Below are 18,253 nucleotides of genomic sequence, written 5' to 3'. Positions count from 1 at the left end.
CAGGTAAAACTTGGTGGTGTGTTTTTACCCACTGAGCTCCCTCCCCAGCTCTAGCCTTCTGCCTTTGACAGATAATTCTGACAATAGGATTTTATTTTATTTTATTTATTTATTTTTTTTTCCCGGAGCTGGGGACCGAACCCAGGGCCTTGCGCTCCCTAGGCAAGCACTCTACCACTGAGCTAAATCCCCAACCAGAATTTTATTTTTAAGTAGAAAGATCTTGTTGGATTGGGCTGGAGAGGTGGCTCAGTGGTTAAGAGCCTTGACTTACAGAGGTCCTGAGTTCAAATCCCATCAACCACATGGTGGCTCACAACCGTCTGTAATGGGATCTGATGCCCTCTTCTGTGTGTCTGAAGACAGCTACAGTGTACTTATATATAATAAATAAATAAATCTTTAAAAGAAAAGAATCTTGTTAGATTACTTATAATAAGAATATTTAAGGGTATAAAGGCAAACAAATGTAACCTCTAGTCTTCTCCCTTCCCTCCTAGTTAGGGTAACGTGCCAGCAGGGTCACTCTGTACAGTGCTGGGGATTGAACCTGTGGTTTTATGCAACTGAATGACATTACCAGGTCCTAAACCTTGACTACGATAATATCCTGGCATTTCCCTTTTTTTTCTTTCAAGGTAAATAATATTTTTTTTTTCAGAGCTGGGGACCGAACCCAGAGCCTTGCGCTTGCTAGGCAAGCGCTCTACCACTGAGCTAAATCCCCAACCCCGGTAAACAATATTTTAATGCAGTATTTTAAAATATCAAAATTAATGCAAAAATACAGGATAAACAATATGTCAAGACGGAATCAGGATTGCTAACCGGATCAACTCTTTCTGCGTCTCCAGGTACGGCGCAGCCAAATGACCCCATCTTTGACAATGTATAGACTATCTGAGGATTTGGAAAGTTGGGTTCAACACTGGCCTCTACCAGGACTTTCCTTCTCTGTTTTCTGGTTCTCCCATCTGCCTTGTGTGGAGGCTTGGGGCATTGCCAAGATGGCCTCCTAACGTACTGGCATTTCCCTTAGGACTGGAAGTTTACCTGGGTGCCACCTTTCCTCCTGAAACAAACTGTGTTTCAGTTAAAGCTCTGGTAACTTTTTTGCTAGCACGCAAAAAAGCCTTTCTCAGGGCAGATAATACAGGTTCCAGGAAACCAGAGTGACACCCTCTTCTGTCCTCCTTGGGTGCTTGGCTCATACATAGCACACAAACATACACTCAGGCATAAACCACCTATGCACACAAAATAGACCAGGCTGGCCTAGAAATCACAGAGATCTACCTGCCTTAACTTAGGATTAAAGGTATACATTACCATGCACGCTTCAAATAAATTTAAAACACAAACCAAGAGCAGCCCACGGAGTTGGAGGGAAAGTAGTAGACGAACAAAGAGGGCTGCAGGGAGGTGTGGGGGACTGGGACCAAAACACATGGTATACGTCTATGAAATTCCAGAACAACCTATCAATATAGAAAAATGTATACGAAACATACACTAAAACTGGAACTATAAAAAGATTAACATAGTCCTGTGCAAGGATTTGTGAAGTGTTTCATTTATTTTGTAATGTGTGTGTATATGTGTGTGTCTGTGTGTACATGTATGTATGTGTGTATGTGTGTGTGTATGTATGTGTCTGTGTGTGTACGTGTATTTATGTGTGTATGTGTGTGTGTGTATGTATGTATGTGTCTGTGTGTGTACGTGTATGTATATGTGTATGTGTGTGTGTGTCTATGGAGGTCAGAGGTGAACATTAGGGCCTTTCTGACCATTTTTGTCCTTAGGTTGTTCTTTAGTTTTGTCCTATGTGTGCTGGCGTGTTAACTGCACAGATGTCTGTGCACCGCACGCATGCAGTACCTACCGAGGCCAGAAGATGTTGGATCCCCTGGAACTGGCCTTACAGACGACTGCGGGCCACCAAGTGGGTGCTGAGAAGGCAACCCAGCTATTGTGCCATCTCAGTAGCCCTCGTGTTTTAAAAGAAGGTTTTCAGTGGGCCTGGATTCACAGACGGGCTAGACTGACTGGCCAGAAATCTCTTAGGATCCACCCGTCTGTCCATGTGGGGCACTAGGGCAATAGCCGTAAATTCAACAATTACACCTGGCTTTGAGATGGGTGCCTGGGATCTGCTTACGTGGTGGGGCCTTTACTGACTGTCCCATCTCCCCAGACCCACATTTGGAAGATTAGTGTTCTTGTTACATTTTATTTATTCTGGGTGTGTGCATGTATGTTTGTAGGCACATGCATGTACAGCCTGAGTGTGGAGGGCAGAGGACAACTTGTGGGAGACTGTTCTCTCCTTCGACCTTGTGGGTCCTGGGATTGAACTCAGGTAGTCAAGCTTGATGGTAGGTGCCTTTACAGACTAAGTCATTTCTTCAGCCCCAAGACTTTTAACTTTACTGGCTGAAGTGGTATAGACCCAGACCCTGCTTCAAAACATATAAGGTAATCAAGGCTAGAGATAAAGTCCAACTGGCCGATATGCACGTTTGCTTCCCAATACAACACAAACAGGTGTGGTGGTACACACCTGTATCCTGACACTCAGGTAAAAGAGACAGGAAGATTAGATGTTCAAGGTCATTCTCAGCTACAGAGTTTGAGGCCAGCCTTGACTACATGAGATGCAGTCTTAAGCAAAACAAAGCAACAAACAAACACTGTGGGGGGGAGTGGGGGATACTGGACAGATGGCCAAAGTCCAGTTTCACAACCACCAATTATACACCGAGTGATTAAACACTGAGCCATCTCCCCATGCCCCCTTTCTTGGTTTTAGTGGTTCATTATACGAGCACTTGAGAGGTATGGGCAGGAAGGTCCAAGTTTAAGCTAACTTAGTCTGCATAAAAAATTCTGAGATTGTCAGTCTATACATTAAGAGGCTCCCCTCCACCACAAAACAAAACAAGCATGGTGGCTCACACCTTTACTCCCAGCACTTAAGAGGATCTCTGTAGGTTTGAGACCAGCCTGGTTTATATAGAGAACCTATCTTTAAAAACATACATAAAACAAGCTGGGCAGTGGTGCACACACCTTATATCTCAGCACTCAGGAGTCAGAGGCAGGTGGATCTCTGAGTTTGAGGCCAGCCTGGTCTACAGAGAGAGAGTTCCAGGAGAGCTGGCACTACACAGAGTAACCCTGTATCAAAAAGTCAAAAGTCAAAACGAAAACAAAAACAAAAACCAAGGCAACGTAGAAAACATGCCTATAAAACTGCACTATGGGTTGGGGATTTAGCTCAGTGGTAGAGCGCTTGCCTAGGAAGTGCAAGGCCCTGGGTTCGGTCCCCAGCTCCGAAAAAAAGAACCAAAAAAACCAAAAAAACAAAAAACAAAAAACTGCACTATACTACTTTGTTTCTTTGAGACAGTTTAGCGCTTTGGAGCTCCCTTATATAGTCAGTAGCCAAGGATGAGTTTGAACTTGGGACTCTCCTGCCTGTACCTCCCTGTGCTGAGGTCTGACATGTACCAACAAGTCTGTGATTCTGGGGATCACTCTTGCCAGCAAGAACCCTAAACTGACTTACTGCCAGTTCTCTGGCTCTGTATTCATTTTAAATCACTGCTGGGCTAGGATGTAGCTTAATGGTGGAACCCTTAGTAGACGCAAAGTTCTGGGTTCAATTCCTACCGTAGAAACATGCAAAGAGGGGAGGAATAAAGAGGGAGAGGGAGGGAAGGAAAAATACCTTTTGTTTTGTTTTTTGAGACAGGGTCTCTGATTAACAGTGTTGGCTACCCTGGAACTTGCTTTTAAAGTCCCACTTACATTCTTATCCTCTAAGCTCCAATAGAAAGGCTCACCAAACTTTAACATTTGATGGCTTTTTAAGCCCCAAATTCCAAAGTCCTTCCATGATCCTCCAAAAACAACATGGTCATTACAGTTACTACTGCTGCAATGAAACACTATGACTAAAAGCAAGTTGGGGAGGAAAAGGTTTATTTGGCTTACACTTCCAGATCACTGCTCATCACTAGAAGTCAGGACAGGGACCCAAACAGGAGGACAGGATCCTGGAGGCTGGAGCTGATGCAGAGGCCATGGAGGGTGTTGCTTACTGGCTTGCTCAGCCAGGACCACCAGCCCACAATAGGCTGGGTCCTTCCTCATCCATCACTAATTAAGAAAATGCCCTACTTGCTTGCCTACAGCCTGGTCTTATGGAGGCACTTTCTCTACTTAGGCTCCCTCTCTGATAACTCTAGCTGTGTCAAACTGACACAAAACTAGCCAGCCTATGCCTAAGTTTCTGCTAGGTTTTGGGCAGATTTTTAGCTAATGCCTCTCACTGATGTAGCCTTGGTTGTCCAGGAACTTCTTACATAGACCAAGCTAAGCTCAAAGTCAGAGAAGATCCACCTACCTCTGCCTGGAGTAAAGATGTACACCAATATACATGACTTTGCTGCTCAGTTTTAGACGTAAGGCCATGGAGCATGCCAGGCAAGTGTCTCACTACTGACTGACATGCAAGACCCCGCCCCCAGTAACTCTACGGGGCATTATCAACGCTTACAGCACAGTCCTTAGCCATTCCAAGCTTTCAGTACCCCCAAGGCAGTCTGTGTCATCTCTGAAGACAGTCCATGCTGTTTACTTTGGGGGCATAGGAATCTCATGTAACTTGTGTTTTTAAGATGTTATTTGAGGCCAGTTTGGCTTGTGAGGTTCCAGAGGGAAGTTCGAGAGTTACTTAAAAACTTTATCAAGACCTTTGCAGATTCTGAGTTGAGGATCTGTGGTTCTGGTGAGCTGGAACTGAAGCATCAGCTAGGATTAACAAGAGACCAGAATCATTAAAGGAAAACCTTTGTGTTACTGGGACAATTGATGCTGGCTAGCTGGAGCTGAGAAATTAGCAGTGATTAAGAAGAGACATGGGGCTGGGGATTTAGCTCAGTGGTAGAGCGCTTGCCTAGGAAGCGCAAGGCCCTGGGTTCGGTCCCCAGCTCTGAAAAAAAAGAACCAAAAAAAAAAAAAAAAAAAAAAAAAAAAAAGAAGAAGAAGAAGAGACCAGACTCCTGGAAGCCCTTGAAGTCTCAGAAATTCATTTGCCTGTCTCTTAAGTACTTGGATTAAAGATGTGTGCCACCATGCCCAACCACTTAGGGGTCCTTCAATCTATGTGCACAGATGTATAAAGCATGCATTCATTAATACACGCACAGATGCTAAGAGAAGCATTAGAGCAGCCATGTAAAGTCATGGCTGTAAGTCACGGGCATGTGAGGGTAAATGGGCATGCAGCCACCACTCTTGACAGATGAGTGAGGGTGCGTCAGCGCTAAGTGATGTGGTCTCTCTTCTCCATACCTGTACAGCCCAGCCTCAATTACTACAAAAAGATCAGACACAAATGGCTCTAAAGCCTGCCCCACCTACGGAGACAGGCCAACTTGTAGGAAATTTAACTAGGTAAGAAATTAGCCGGTGAACGACCTCATGCGTTCCCACAACGTGTCATTGTATCTTCCAGTCTCCTAATAAACAGATCTAGAAAAAAATGAAGTGGCGTTCATTCCCTTGTGTCAACCATTCCATATGAAGCGTCATCTGAACCTACCTCCATGTCATTCAGTCAGTTTAAAGTAACCAGTCTGGATCTTATTTGTTTCTGTTTTCTTCAGTTTCTCAAAGCCAAACACTTTTATTCATATATGTTATGCATATGAATGCTGTTTTCATGCACACCAGAAGAGGGCATCAGATCCCATTACAGATGGCTGTGAGCCACCATATGGGTGTTGGGAATTGAACTCAGGACCTCAGGAACCATAGTCAGAGGCTCTTAACCTCTGAGCCATCTCTCTGGCCCTCAATGCTAAACTCTTATGCTCACCCACCAGAACTTAATTTTTATGGACTAAAGAAGCCTGATTCAAAGCAGAGTAAAGCCACTCAGGGCTGGAGATATGGCTCAGGGGTGTTTGCTTGCCTAGCCCACCCTATGTTTAATCTCCATGACTGCATTTGAGATGGAGCTGATGAGACAGCTCAGCAGGTTGAAAGTGCTTGCTGTCCAACCTGGCATTCTCAGCTCAGTCCCTGGAGCCCATATAAAGGTGGGAAAAGGAAGGCAAGTGCACAAATGTCCTCTGACCGCTGCATACGCAACCAAGGTGCAGTCCTCCGCACATGCACAAACTAACAATAAAGTGAAAATTATAACAACACTTCTGTCTGAGCCGTAGCTCGAACACCATTGCTGACCAAGTGCGTTCTCCAGGCCTCGGTTTCTCACTCTGTGTGACAGGAACATCTTGGCTATGTAATTTCCAAAAGGCTCTACAATCTCTATGATTCAAAAATGGATAAGAAATGGCAATTATTTTACAAGAGATGCCTGGCTTTCCCACCAACTAACCTCCCTCTTGCTAGCAACTCCCTGAAAGGAAGCACTTTCCTATTTACAGGAGATTCCTTAAACGGAAACTTCTCTAAGAACTAGGTCTCCTCCCTTAGAAGACAGAGGTGGCGCTGCCTGACTTCCAAGTTCTGTTTAAGCCCAGAATGCTGGGATCTCCATTTACCAGAGGATATTTTACCTATCTGTGTAGTTTCTCTGTTTTTGAGATAGGGCTTCACAATGTAGGCCTGGCTGTTTTGGCAGGTAGATCTGAGTTCGAGTCCAGCCTGGTATACAGAGTGAGTTTCATTCAGGACAGCCAGGGCTACACAGAGAAACTCTGTCTTGAAAAACAAGCAAACAAGAACTCATACTATTCCTAATGCAAGGCCTGCAAGGCTCTAACTTGTAGCAGGTACTCCCATTGTCCACCAGCACACAGCCCTACTTGTGTGGTTAACCCAAATCTCCTCTTCATTGACATACAATCTTCTTGCCGACAGAGACTGGTGGAAGAAAGAGTAATTGCAACCACTGTCTTCAAGCTAAGGCACAGATATATTCCAGTGAGTATGTAAGATTAAAAAAACAGAGAAAACATGAAATTACCAACGAGACAGAGACACAAATTGCATGCATTAACTTTAGGAAAGCTTCAGGGCACCAGATTTTCAAGGTCAGAAGGAACCCTGACCAGGGAAAAGAGTTGGAATGAGATCCCAAACCAAGGTCCTTTACCTTCTAAGTGGTGGGGGCAGGTTCCCTGTTCACAAGGTTCCAAGCCCCTGATGCCTCTGCTTGGTGCCACTCAGGAGACACTCCAAGTATCCCATCTTGTTGGCTATTCTCCAACTGAGTCTTTCTTCCTAGAGACAAGTTTCATGGCCCAGGGGTGGGTGTGATGTCACAATCAGGAGCGCTCTATTAATAGGCACAGGGAGAGAAAAGGTAAGGCAGGGCTGCTGTCTTCACTCAGCAGTGAGACTGGACAGACTTGGATATGATGGGTGGGGCATCCAGGCAGAGAGGAGGAGAAACTCCTTTCAGGACTGCAGGCTTCTGTCTGCACTACCCTACGAACAGAAGGGAAGCCACTGGAGACAAGACTTGTCTGAGAACATACAGAAACGGGAAAAGGAAAGCAGAGGCTGTACCTCAGTGACAGCGTGCTTGCCTAGCATTCTCAAAGTCCTGAATTTAATCCTATCACCACACAAACCAGGCGGGTAGTGATGCCTGCCTATATAATCTTAGTGCCCCAGAAGTAGAGGCAAGAGGATCAAAGTTCAAGGCCAGCTTGGAGTACATGGGATTCCGTTTCAAAATAAAGTGTATGTGTATATATTATACATACATATATACACATATATACACACATATATATACATACACACATTAATTTTTCAAAATTATTTGTCATATATATGTCATATATGTCATTATATATATACACATATATACATATATGTGTATATATATGTATGTATGTGTATGTCTGTGTATACTGCCTGTATATATGTCTGAGAACCACATTTGTGCCTGGTGCCGGAGGAGGCCAGAAGTAGATTCCCTGGTACTGGAGTTACAGTATGTTCTGAACTGCCTTGTGGGTGGTTTGGAATCAAGTCCCAGTTCTCTGGAAGGGCAGTCACTGCTCTTAACCACTGAGCCATCTCTCCAGCCCCTGTATATACACTTCTTTATTCAGCACATAAAACGACAAGCAATCCTAAAAATTCCAAATTTATAATGCTCACCCTGTACTATCCTTTAATATTTCCAAGGTGATTTCATTTATATGATATCATGTAAAAACAATTCTTGAGGTCAGGGAGGGCAGCCCATGTCTGCAATCCCAGCACTTGGTAGGTGAAGTAGGAGAATTTGAGTTCAAGGCCAGTTTGGGCTATGTAGCAAGTTCCAAACTTTGTCTCCAACAAAACTAAAAGTGGCCCTGGGGATGCACCTCAGCAGCTAGAGGACTACAAGGCACTGGGATCCAGTCCTTAGCCCCGTGCTTGAGAGTGCATGCCTACAGTGCCAGGACTGGAAAAAGCCAGAAGACAGTGAGAGAACAGGGTTTCAGATCATTCCAGGCAAGGCCGTAAGCCTGGAGTACACAGAGACCCTGTCTCGATAAATTAAGAAAACCCCCAAACACCCCGGTTTCCATGTGGAAAACATTATCTCGCACAGAGAATACTCAATAATATTGCTATAGGTGCAAACTGGGAAACAACTCTGAAGGGAATGAGGTTTTAAACAAAGGAGAGAAGAGGGGTGGGGACAGAGAAAGTGGGTGGTACTTGTAAATGGAAAGAATGAAGTCAGTTGCTCATACCTGCAATCCCAACACCTGGGAGGCTGAGTTGGGAAGGTCACTGTGAACTCAAGGTCAGCAGAGGCTACGAGGCAGGAGCCCTTCTCAGACAACTGGGAAGGAGGAAAAGTAGAGGTAGTGTTGTTCCAGGTGGCCAACCTGGTAGACCAGAAAGCAGTAAAGCTGGGCTGACTAGGTCATGCCTGCAAGGGTGGGACTCAGGGCCATTGCAGGGCCCTGGGGGTCTGAGTCAAGGGCATACAGGACGACTAATTAAAGTTCCTGGCTCATTGTCCTGTGTGTATCAACAGTGCAAAGGGTAAGTGAGGATAGAGTACTTGGTGGTGATCTTTCGTGCAAAACACAACTGCTCCTGTCTCCTGAGTGTGGTACACGTGCTCGCAGTTCACCACGCTCATCGACTACAGCGTGTTCTTGGTGAAGGGGAAAGGTGTAAAGCAGGGCATTTTCCTTCACTGTCGTCCAGAGACGGGAGAGCTAATGCTCCTCCCTACCCCACGTGACACAGGAGGAGGAGTGCTTCCTTCCTTTGAACAACACCCCATTTCTCAACAATCTGGAGCAAGCACCCGAACAGTCAAAAGTAAACACCCCAGGACCAGGTGCTATACTGGCTACGCTTGGTCTCCTTGGAACAAGGTCCAAACACAGAAACCAAAAAAGCTTCCCATACTGGGAAAATTAACCCCTAAGAAAATGGACCAGGGCTTGTCAGCCAAGCATTGAATTAGGAGAGAGAGGTCGTGGATTCCGGTTGAAGCTTTACCATCCACTGACAGGACAGCTTCAAACAAGCCGAGTCATCAACTATCAAATAGAGACGATGACACTTGGCCTTTTCTAACCTACTGCCCTGCAAATCAAATGAGATAATAAACTCACTCGAGAGCACACGTTTAAGACTGCTCTCATAAGCTGTCTCAGCAACAGAATGGCAAAGTAAACTCACAGTGAGAACCAGAGGAAATGTTTGAAAATGCTTGCTCCTTCTTTTCAGTTACTGCAAAGTAGGCCCTGCAACAAGGTATGGGAAGACACTGCAGAACAATCCTATTGCAACCCCTCACTTTCCCTTGGCACTAGCCAATCCTGTTCTTGGGGGAACACTAGCAGCCAACAATCCTGTTATTGGTTAAAACGATTGTATAAGAAGTACCTGCCAGGGGCTGAGGATTTAGCTCAGTGGTAGAGCGCTTACCTAGGAAGCGCAAGGCCCTGGGTTCGGTCCCCAGCTCCGAAAAAAAGAAAAAAAAAAATAATAAAAAATAAAAAAATAAAAAAAAGAAGTACCTGCCAAGATTCTCATAGGTCAGTCTCCAAGAACAGTGGCCTTGGTAACCACAACATTTGCTACCAGTTGAAGTGAAGTTAGTGTGCCAACCTAAAACCTCCTCATCCTGCTTTTTCGAGTCTTTCTCCTGCCCGCTTCTCCCCCGCTCTCTGCCCCACAAATGCCCTGCCTCCTGGGCTGGGGTGGGCTTTTCAGTGTATTAAATGAGTGGATGGATGGTGCGTGCCAGAGAGCGGGGCTGCAAATCATTCAGGGGCAAAGATGTAAGGAATGTAAGAGTCCTCGGAGGGGTGGGAGGGAAGAGGAGCGGCGAAGGAATAAAAGAGAAAGACAAGGCTGCCAAAGACAAGGCATGGGAAAGAAGCCAAGCTATGGCGCTTGGAGGGCGGAGGTTTGGGTTCCGCTGTCCCTGCCAAGGCTAGCCCCCAGAACGTTCCCCTCTTCGTCTCTAGGCCTGTCTGTCAATCATTGTCATTTAAACTCCATGTTGTCCCTCAGCCCCAGCGGTCTGCTCCAGCCGGGTCCTCAGACCGGCCCAAGGCCACTCCCGTACTTCCCAAGGCTTCCCCTACTCCAGAGGACCTTCCCAAGCTCCAGAGACCCCAGCTCACCTCCCGACTCCTCCCAGCGGAGCTCCTTTCCTCCATTTTCCTCCTCCTCTCCACCCTTCCTCCCGACCCCGAGCACCTCGGACCCAGGCGCCAATCCACGGGGACCTCACCCCCTCTCCCCCAACCCCGGGTTATAAGCTCGCTCAGGCGCACTACGAACCGCACGGGACGCGGCCTGGCTTCTCCGGACGCGGGACCTGGCTGTAGCTGAGGCCACGGGGGCCGCGGCGCAGCCTGCGTACCGGGTCTCAACCTTTCCCCGTAGGGGAAGGGGAAGAGAAGGATGGAGAAGAAGGTTCCGACCACTCCTCGCCTTCTCGAGCTAGCCCTTGACCACGCCCACTGCTGCTACGCAACGGGGCGGAAGCTCGTCACCAAGCCCCGCCTCTCTGTTTAACTCGGTGGCGCCTGGACGCTCCTAGCGAGCGGCCTACGAGAGGCGGGGGCTAGCTAGGCCTCCGCTGTAGACCGGAAGTTCTTCAGGATTGACTGTGTAGCCTTTTGGGAGGGAGGGCTCTATGTTCTTCAGGTGGGAAGATCTGGGGCGACCCTGGGTGTACAGCACTGCCGAGTAACTTTGTGTTCAGTGGTGCACGACACGGATGCCAGACCTGATGCAGCGCTGGGACGAGGTCTACATCAGCTGCAGAGCAGCTGGTCTACGGCGTGGCCTGCTGTCCTCCCAGCCCCTCAGTTTCCAGAGCTGTGGTCAGCATCCTGGAGCCTCCAGACCTTGTGACTCACAGTCATGGGGATGGATACTGCTGTCAACTTAGGAGGCCGCAGGGTGGAGAGGGAGGGAGTATCTCACCGCAAAGCTTTAATCTAGGGTGCCTCAGGGGTCGTCCGCCCCCAGCCAGACTCTTGCAGTATCCAAGATGGCTCTTCAAAAACTCAGAATGCCCCGAAACACTAATGGATTTGACTTCTTAAGGCTGCAAAGCAACGGTTGGGGAAATATGGGTGGGAGAGAACCTGAGGAGAGTCGAGGTGGAGTTTAAAACTCTCTGTGATAGGTAAGCGGTTAAGCAAAACAAGGAATGCAATTACATTACCTCTTAGGCTAATCTGGTGTCAAATAGTATTGTCATATTCTCTTTTTAAAAGGGCAATTCACATTAGTACATATGTCACTGGCTTATTCGTGAGAATACAGAACTAGCCGCTTCCTTTTAAGACAATCTGACAAGTACCGGAGAAAACAAAAGCTTCTAGGTGGCTCTGAGATCCAATGAAATAAGGAAATAGGAATCGGATGTGCCCTGTGAACCAAATTAGATTTGCTTCCTCTCCCCTCCCCCAGTCAGGGTTTCTCTTTGTTTTCCTGTCTGTGCTGGAATGCACTAAGTAGGATAGGTTGGCCTCAAATTCAGAGATCCGCCTGCAACTCCCCCATCCCCATTGCCAACCAGGCTTAAGATTGCTTTTTAGGTCCCGGGTTCAACGTCTTTCAAAGGAGGCTGAGTCTGCCAATTATCTTTCTATGGCGAAAATGCCACTTGTCCCAGAGCCCTGAGCCGAACCGTTTAGTGTATTAAAGATATGTAAGTTCCTGCCGTGCCCAACGTATTAGCTTTTACCTAACTTTCCATTTTCCTGTGTAAAATAGTTATATGTTTAAGAACTGCCTGGAAAAGAAGCAAAGAAACAGGCTGGAATTAAAACGTTTGCCCGCTGCATCCCAAAGCCCTTGGGACCTTTTTTCCTTTGTGACACTACTTGAAGGGAAAATAAAATCTTAAGAGCCCGAAGTGCATTCTTTGAGCGGAAGGGAAGACTGGTAGCTGAGGCGCCCCCTAATGGTCCGGTCATCTTTTCCCCGACAGAGCTAATATTGTGCGAGGCTCCTTTAAAACCTAAAACTGCCCCCATGGCGGGGAGGGAATCTCGGAGCCTGATTGGATGGGCGGTGGCCGGAGGTGGGGCGCTTTGGGCGGCAGATAGGACTCTATTGGCTGGAGGAGATCAGGGGACGTTTCCGGGAATGTACGCGCTCCCGCGTTCCTTTCCGCAGCATCCGGCGGCAGCCAGCCCCCTGGCTCCCCCTGCGGGTGGCTTGGCGGTGTGCACAGTCCGGCCTGCTGGCTGGGTGGGTGGTGGGCTGCGAATCGGGTAGGGGATGGACCGAGTTCTGGGTCGCGGGGACGAGAGTTCAGGAAGATCTGCCGAGTGAGGTTCTGTTCCCTGGAGCTGCACCGGGTTCCCTACGAGTCTCCTTCAGCCTCCCCGCTTCGGAGCGTGAGACTGAAGGCATCCTGACAGAGGGCCTTCCATCCCCCTAAGCATCTTACCCAGAGATCTATAAGTTCTGATCTTGAAGTACGAGGCCCCCAGGGAAGTTCGTTTCTAACCTCCCAGAAGGGTTAGAGGGGGACCAAGGCTGCCAAATTCCCGCCTGCTGTGATGGGTAGGCCAAGCGGGAGCATGGGGCAGAGGCTCCAAGCCTTGAATCTTCATCTCCCATTTCCGCTTCCAGCGGGGTGCCACGGCTCGGGAAGCATGACGACCGAGACCTTCGTGAAGGATATCAAGCCCGGGCTCAAGAATCTGAACCTTATCTTCATTGTACTGGAGACAGGTGGCTATGCATGCGCAGTGGACTCGTGGGAGCAAAGGGGGAGGAGCATGGAGAGTGGGAGCACACGGGACCACCGCCTGCGTTCTTAACTTGTCTGGACAGGGAGGAGGCGCCCACAAGGCCCTGCTCATTTTAATCTCTTAGACCGCTGGCATAGGGAGCTGCTGAAAGGTATAAAATAGGTAAAACGAAATAAACGTCTGACTAATGCCTCACTAGCCACGCGGGCCTTTTTTCCACTCAGGGCTCTCTCCATGGTGCTGGACCCTCCACAACCGCACCATACACCCACGCATAACCTGCTCAACAAGGAGGGATGTGGGCTTTGCTTCTGTTCTTTTACCTCTCTCAACCTATACCCAGACTCGCACTATTATCACGACCTGTATGACTTTATTGCCATTCTCATGTATTTCTTCCCTGAAAGGTCGGGTGACCAAGACAAAGGATGGGCACGAGGTTCGGACTTGTAAAGTGGCAGACAAAACGGGCAGCATCAACATCTCAGTGTGGGACGATGTGGGCAACCTAATCCAACCCGGGGACATTATCCGACTCACCAAAGGGTAAGGGCTCCTAGCACCAACAGCGGTAGGGTGTGGTTAAAAGTCCCTCCAACTTTTCTGAAGACTGAATCCTGCTTCACCCCACAGGTACGCCTCAGTGTTCAAAGGTTGTCTGACACTATACACTGGCCGTGGGGGCGATCTGCAAAAGATTGGAGAGTAAGTTGTCTCGGGAATTAAGATAAGCACTAGGAACCCAAAGTGGGCAAGTTAGGGTTTACAAGGACGCAATGCAGCCTGCAGCCTGCGTCTCCTGGCTGGACTTGTCTGTGGCCCGGTGGATGAGTCCCAGGCTTTCCCTTCTTTGCAGATTCTGCATGGTTTATTCTGAAGTTCCTAATTTCAGCGAGCCCAATCCAGAGTATAACACCCAGCAGGCATCCAACAAATCGGTGAGTCCCCGCGCCTGACGTTAGAGAAAATGGCAGATCAGGTCAGGCAGCATGATGTTGAAGAGGGTTTGAGTATCTATCTGTGCCTTCAGGTGCAGAATGACAGCAGCCCTACTGCCCCACAAGCTACCACAGGACCCCCTGCCGCCTCTCCAGGTAGGAATCCATTTCTTTCCTTCCACTGGCTCCTTTAAGTCCCCTATCCTCCTCAGTCAGGAAAGAGGGGTTCTCTCGTTCCCTTTTCCAAGTGCTTCCTCTCTCAGGATGTTCCCCTCCACCCAGTTCTCCTTCATGTTTTTGTTTTTTGGTTTTTTTTGGTTCTTTTTTTTTTTTTTTTTTTCTTCGGAGCTGAGGATCCAACCCAGGGCCTTGTGCTTCCTAGGCAAGCGCTCTACCACTGAGCTAAATCCCCAACCCCTCTCCTTCATGTTTTACATCTTCTGCAAGTCTCAGTGGTGCAAGAACTCAAAGACCTGAGGTTCCCTTTCCTCCCCTTACCACCAGCCAAGAAACAAAGGAACATGGTTTCTCCACATGTGCCAAATGACTGTTGAGAGCAAACAGGATGTAATGACTATTCCTCCTGTTGCCTGTAGGCATGGCACTAGGATTTCAGGGCATCATAAATTAAAGTTGATTTTTTTTTTACTCAGAGAATATCAAGATATTGGGATTATCTATGTATTCTCTGAAATTTGCGGGGCCACACAATAAAAAAAAAAGAGCAAACAGGATCACATGTACCGCATTTAAAATATTATAAATTCTCTGTAATAAGTCCATATATGTCCCATCATTCATATTCATATATGTGTGTATATATATTTATGAATATATATTTGTGACTACACATGTATGCAGTCATAAATCGCTAAGTCATAGGAACATATTCCAAGAAGTAGGTACACACACACATACACACACACACACACACACACACACACACACACACACACACCCCTCAACCATGTGGCCTACTTGATTCCTAGGCTGTGTGGCATAATCTGTATTATATTTTTCTTTTTTTTTAAGATTTACTTATTTATTTTATATATGGAGGTACACTGTCGCTCTCTTCAGACATACCAGAAAAGTGAATCGGTTCCCATTACAGATGGTTGTGAACCACTATGTGGTTGCTGGGAACTGAACCCAGGTCCAGCCCCTATACTTTTCTTTTTAATTTCTTTTCTTTTTCTTCTTTCTTCTTTTCTTTTCTCCCTTTCTTTTCTTTTGCTACAGTGTCTCACTATGTTGTCCAAACTGATCTCAGACTCACAGAGATCCCCCTGCTTAGGCCTGACTAGTTCTGGAATATGCTACATTTTTAAAAATCATTTTGTTGTTATTTATGTTAAATTTCACAACCATGATCCTAGCATTGGGGAGGAAATGAGGCAAAAGAATTGTCACAAAGTTCCTATCCAGTCTAGGGTTTAAAGCTAGACCTTGTCTCAAACAAACAATCCATTTGGATTTTCCTTTCTGGAATAATAACAGCAAATATAGTATAGCAGGGTGTAATGGCACACACCCCAGTACTGGAGTGGTGGAGGCAGAAGAATCACTGTAAATTTGAGACCAGCCTGGACTACATAGCAAATTCTAGGCCACATACATAGTAAAACCTTGTCTCAAAAACATGAAAATGAAAGAATTGTAAATACAAAAGCTAGCAACATATATCACATGGTTACTTATTATAAATTTATTTATACAAAAGATATATAGCCTTTTTAAGGCTCACAGCTCTGTAGGCTGATTTACACTGACATCACAAGATACACATTGGTGATACATTGTAACTCCTATGGCTGCAGAGTCTCTAGATGGTGATTTGTTGTAGTCTCCCCCTCTCTCTCCCCCCTCCCTCCCTCTCTCTCTCTCTCCCTCCCTCTCTCTCCCTCTCTCTCCATCTCTCCCTCCCTCTCTCTCTCTCTCCCTCTCTCTCTCCCTTCCTCTCCCTCTCTCTCTCCATCTCTCCCTCCCTCTCTCTATCTCTCCCTCTTCCTCTCTCTCCCTCTCTCTCTCCCTCTCTCTCTCCCTCCCTCTCCCTCTCTCTCTCTCTTGATTTTATCTATTTTTACCTTATACATATGTTTTGTCTGCACGAATGACTATACCACATGCATTCAGTGCCTGAGGAAAGGAGAAGAGCCCAGCAGATCCTCTGGAATTGGAGTTGCAGATGGTTGTTACTGCAGTGTAGGTGCTGGAAGCCAAAGCTTCTAACCATTGAGCCACCGCCCCAAACCCTTCCTAGTAGTCTTGTGGGGCCTCTGTCCATTGCCAACTGAAACCACAGTCACCAGCAGAGAGGACGAATGAGTGCTCGCTTACCCGAGTGCATGCTTGTGTTCTTGTTCTTCCCAGTTTCTCCACTCAGAATGCGACGCCCAACCTCCGTGTGACAGCCACACACCTTTAATCTCTTTAGGAGTTATTGACTGGTGAATCTCTGTGAGTCTGAGGCCAGCCTGGTGTATTTAGTGCATTCCAGGACAGTCAGGACTCTGTAGGACCCTGCCTGTCTCAAAACAAGAAACAGAAGGAGCACCCACTTGATCATATATAACTAGGTCAATTACAGTTCCCATCAGGTGTGTGCACAGGACCACCATTGGAGCCAGTCCCGCAGATATGACATATGACCACAGATATCGCCTACTAGTACTGACTTTGTGGCGAACCTCCAATATTAGAATCAAAATTGATACCATTTAATTCCACCATAAAAGGTAGCCTATGTTCTCAGCTGAAGATCATGTAAGGGATGGAGAGATGGTTTGGCAGTTAAGAACAGAGGGCTGCTTTTGTAGGAGACCTGGTTGGGTTCTCAACACCCTCATGGCAGCTCACGACAGACAGTCTGTAACTCCAGTTTCGGGAATCTGGGGCCCTTTCTGTCCTCATATGCCCTCTTCAGGCAATGTGGTGCCCCTACATACATACACATACAGGCAAAACTCTTACACATAAAATAAAAATAAGTGTAAAAAAGAAAGACAAGGAAAATGACGTAATGCAGGGCCATAGGACTTTTTTTTCAGAGGTCCTTGAACCTTGAACTAATTCTAGGTCTAATTTCCAATGATGCAGAGATATGTAAGATGTAACTTTATATGGTTCATGGAGCAACTCCCAAAATTATTGAGGGGTCCCATTCATACTTGGAGCCCATAGCTTTTTGTACTCTATTCAGGACCACCTGCTTAGGGAATAGGACTACCTGCAGTTGGGCTGGGTCTTCCTGCAAAATTAAATTAACTATAATCCCCTATAGACATATCCACAGGCCAACCAACGTAGGCAGACTCTCCCTAGGAGACTCTAGGTTATGTCAAGTTGATAGTTAAAATTGTCAATGCTAGGGGCCCATTCTTACTTGCAACCCATAGTCTCTTTGTACAACAGCATTCATGCAGTTATGTTTGTTGAAGACACATCCACTCTCTGGGGCATAGAAGCGGGCTTTGAAGATGGACCCTTTCTTACCTTATCTACCTAACTCTGTTTCTTCCCCTCCTACAACCAGCTTCCGAGAGCCAGAACGGGAATGGACTGAGCACCCAGCCAGGTCCTGTTGGTGGCCCCCATCCCTCTCACGCCCCCTCACATCCCCCCAGCACCCGAATCACTCGAAGCCAGCCCAACCACACGCCTTCTGGCCCTCCTGGCCCCTCCAGCAGCCCTGTCAGCAACGGCAAAGAAACCCGCAGGAGCAGCAAGAGATAGCAAGAGATGAGGCTTCCTTCCTCCTACCACAGCCACGACCCAGGTGTCTCTTCAGAGAAGAAGACAGTTTTCCATTAGGCTGTAGCTTTGGGATTAGAGGGTGAAGTAGCTGTGTTTTAGCCACTAAATTTCGCTGGAGGGGTGGTAAGCAGTGGTCTTATCCACCTCAAACTCACGCCCTCCTTGTCCTGCTGATGCTGTCTGTCCCCTGGGATCCAGGTCCTCTGCCTGCCCTCCTTTGGAAAAGACAGTCTGGATTTTGTGTGGGATATGAGGGTCTAACTGAAATCCCTCTTCCTAATAAACATTCCCACTTGTTCTGGATTCTCTGTTTCTCTCATAGGA

At 47.0% G+C, this 18,253-nt stretch overlaps 2 protein-coding genes and 1 non-coding gene across 23 annotated transcripts in view; 2 read left to right on the top strand and 1 right to left on the bottom strand.

The window, feature by feature from the left end:
* The window catches only part of Rnf41 (ring finger protein 41), a 39,050-nt gene extending 27,978 nt beyond the window's left edge, over nt 1-11,072 (bottom strand). For 3 of the 16 annotated variants that reach the window (XM_063263704.1, XM_063263710.1, XM_063263707.1), the window contains exons 1-2: nt 10,798-10,987; nt 7,133-7,315 (exon numbers count right to left, since the gene is read on the bottom strand). The gene's annotated coding sequence lies outside the window, so the exon portion shown is untranslated. Of the gene's footprint in view, nt 1-7,132; nt 7,316-8,735; nt 8,828-9,684; nt 9,750-10,637 lie in introns of those variants that run through there. The other 13 variants (XM_063263705.1, XM_063263708.1, XM_063263706.1 and 10 more) reach the window with 11 other exon arrangements.
* Nucleotides 11,073-12,609: 1,537 nt separating this feature from the next.
* Nabp2 (nucleic acid binding protein 2) lies at nt 12,610-18,232 on the top strand. 6 transcript variants are annotated; one of them, XM_006240770.5, is made up of 7 exons: nt 12,610-12,811; nt 13,114-13,215; nt 13,643-13,781; nt 13,869-13,940; nt 14,092-14,173; nt 14,266-14,329; nt 17,709-18,232. In XM_006240770.5, exons 2-7 carry the CDS (start codon nt 13,137-13,139, stop codon nt 17,906-17,908), a joined length of 636 nt encoding a protein of 211 aa, XP_006240832.1. In that variant the 5' UTR covers nt 12,610-12,811; nt 13,114-13,136; the 3' UTR covers nt 17,909-18,232. The 6 variants fall into 6 exon arrangements, with proteins under 6 accessions (XP_006240832.1, XP_006240831.1, NP_001231748.1 ...); XM_006240769.5 differs by having other exon boundaries at nt 12,629-12,956; NM_001244819.1 differs by having other exon boundaries at nt 12,630-12,726.
* On the top strand, nt 14,742-14,886 carry LOC120094016 (small nucleolar RNA SNORA79). Its single transcript, XR_005487709.1, has one exon. It is a non-coding gene; the product is annotated as a small nucleolar RNA SNORA79 (small nucleolar RNA).
* Nucleotides 18,233-18,253: the final 21 nt, after the last annotated feature.

This window comes from Rattus norvegicus, chromosome 7, assembly GCF_036323735.1.
Source record: "Rattus norvegicus strain BN/NHsdMcwi chromosome 7, GRCr8, whole genome shotgun sequence".
NCBI lineage: Eukaryota > Metazoa > Chordata > Mammalia > Rodentia > Muridae > Rattus > Rattus norvegicus.
The sequence above is the reverse complement of the archived record's forward strand: the minus strand, read 5'-3'. Positions and strand labels throughout refer to the sequence as shown.

Coding starts and splice junctions, on each gene's coding strand:
- Nabp2 (NM_001034939.1), top strand. CDS start 13,041: ATGGGTAGGCCAAGCGGGAGCATGGGGCAGAGGCTCCAAGCCTTGAAT. Junction 13,941..14,091: donor GATCTGCAAAAGATTGGAGA/GTAAGTTGTCTC, acceptor CCTTCTTTGCAG/ATTCTGCATGGTTTATTCTG. Junction 14,330..17,708: donor ACCCCCTGCCGCCTCTCCAG/GTAGGAATCCAT, acceptor TCCTACAACCAG/CTTCCGAGAGCCAGAACGGG.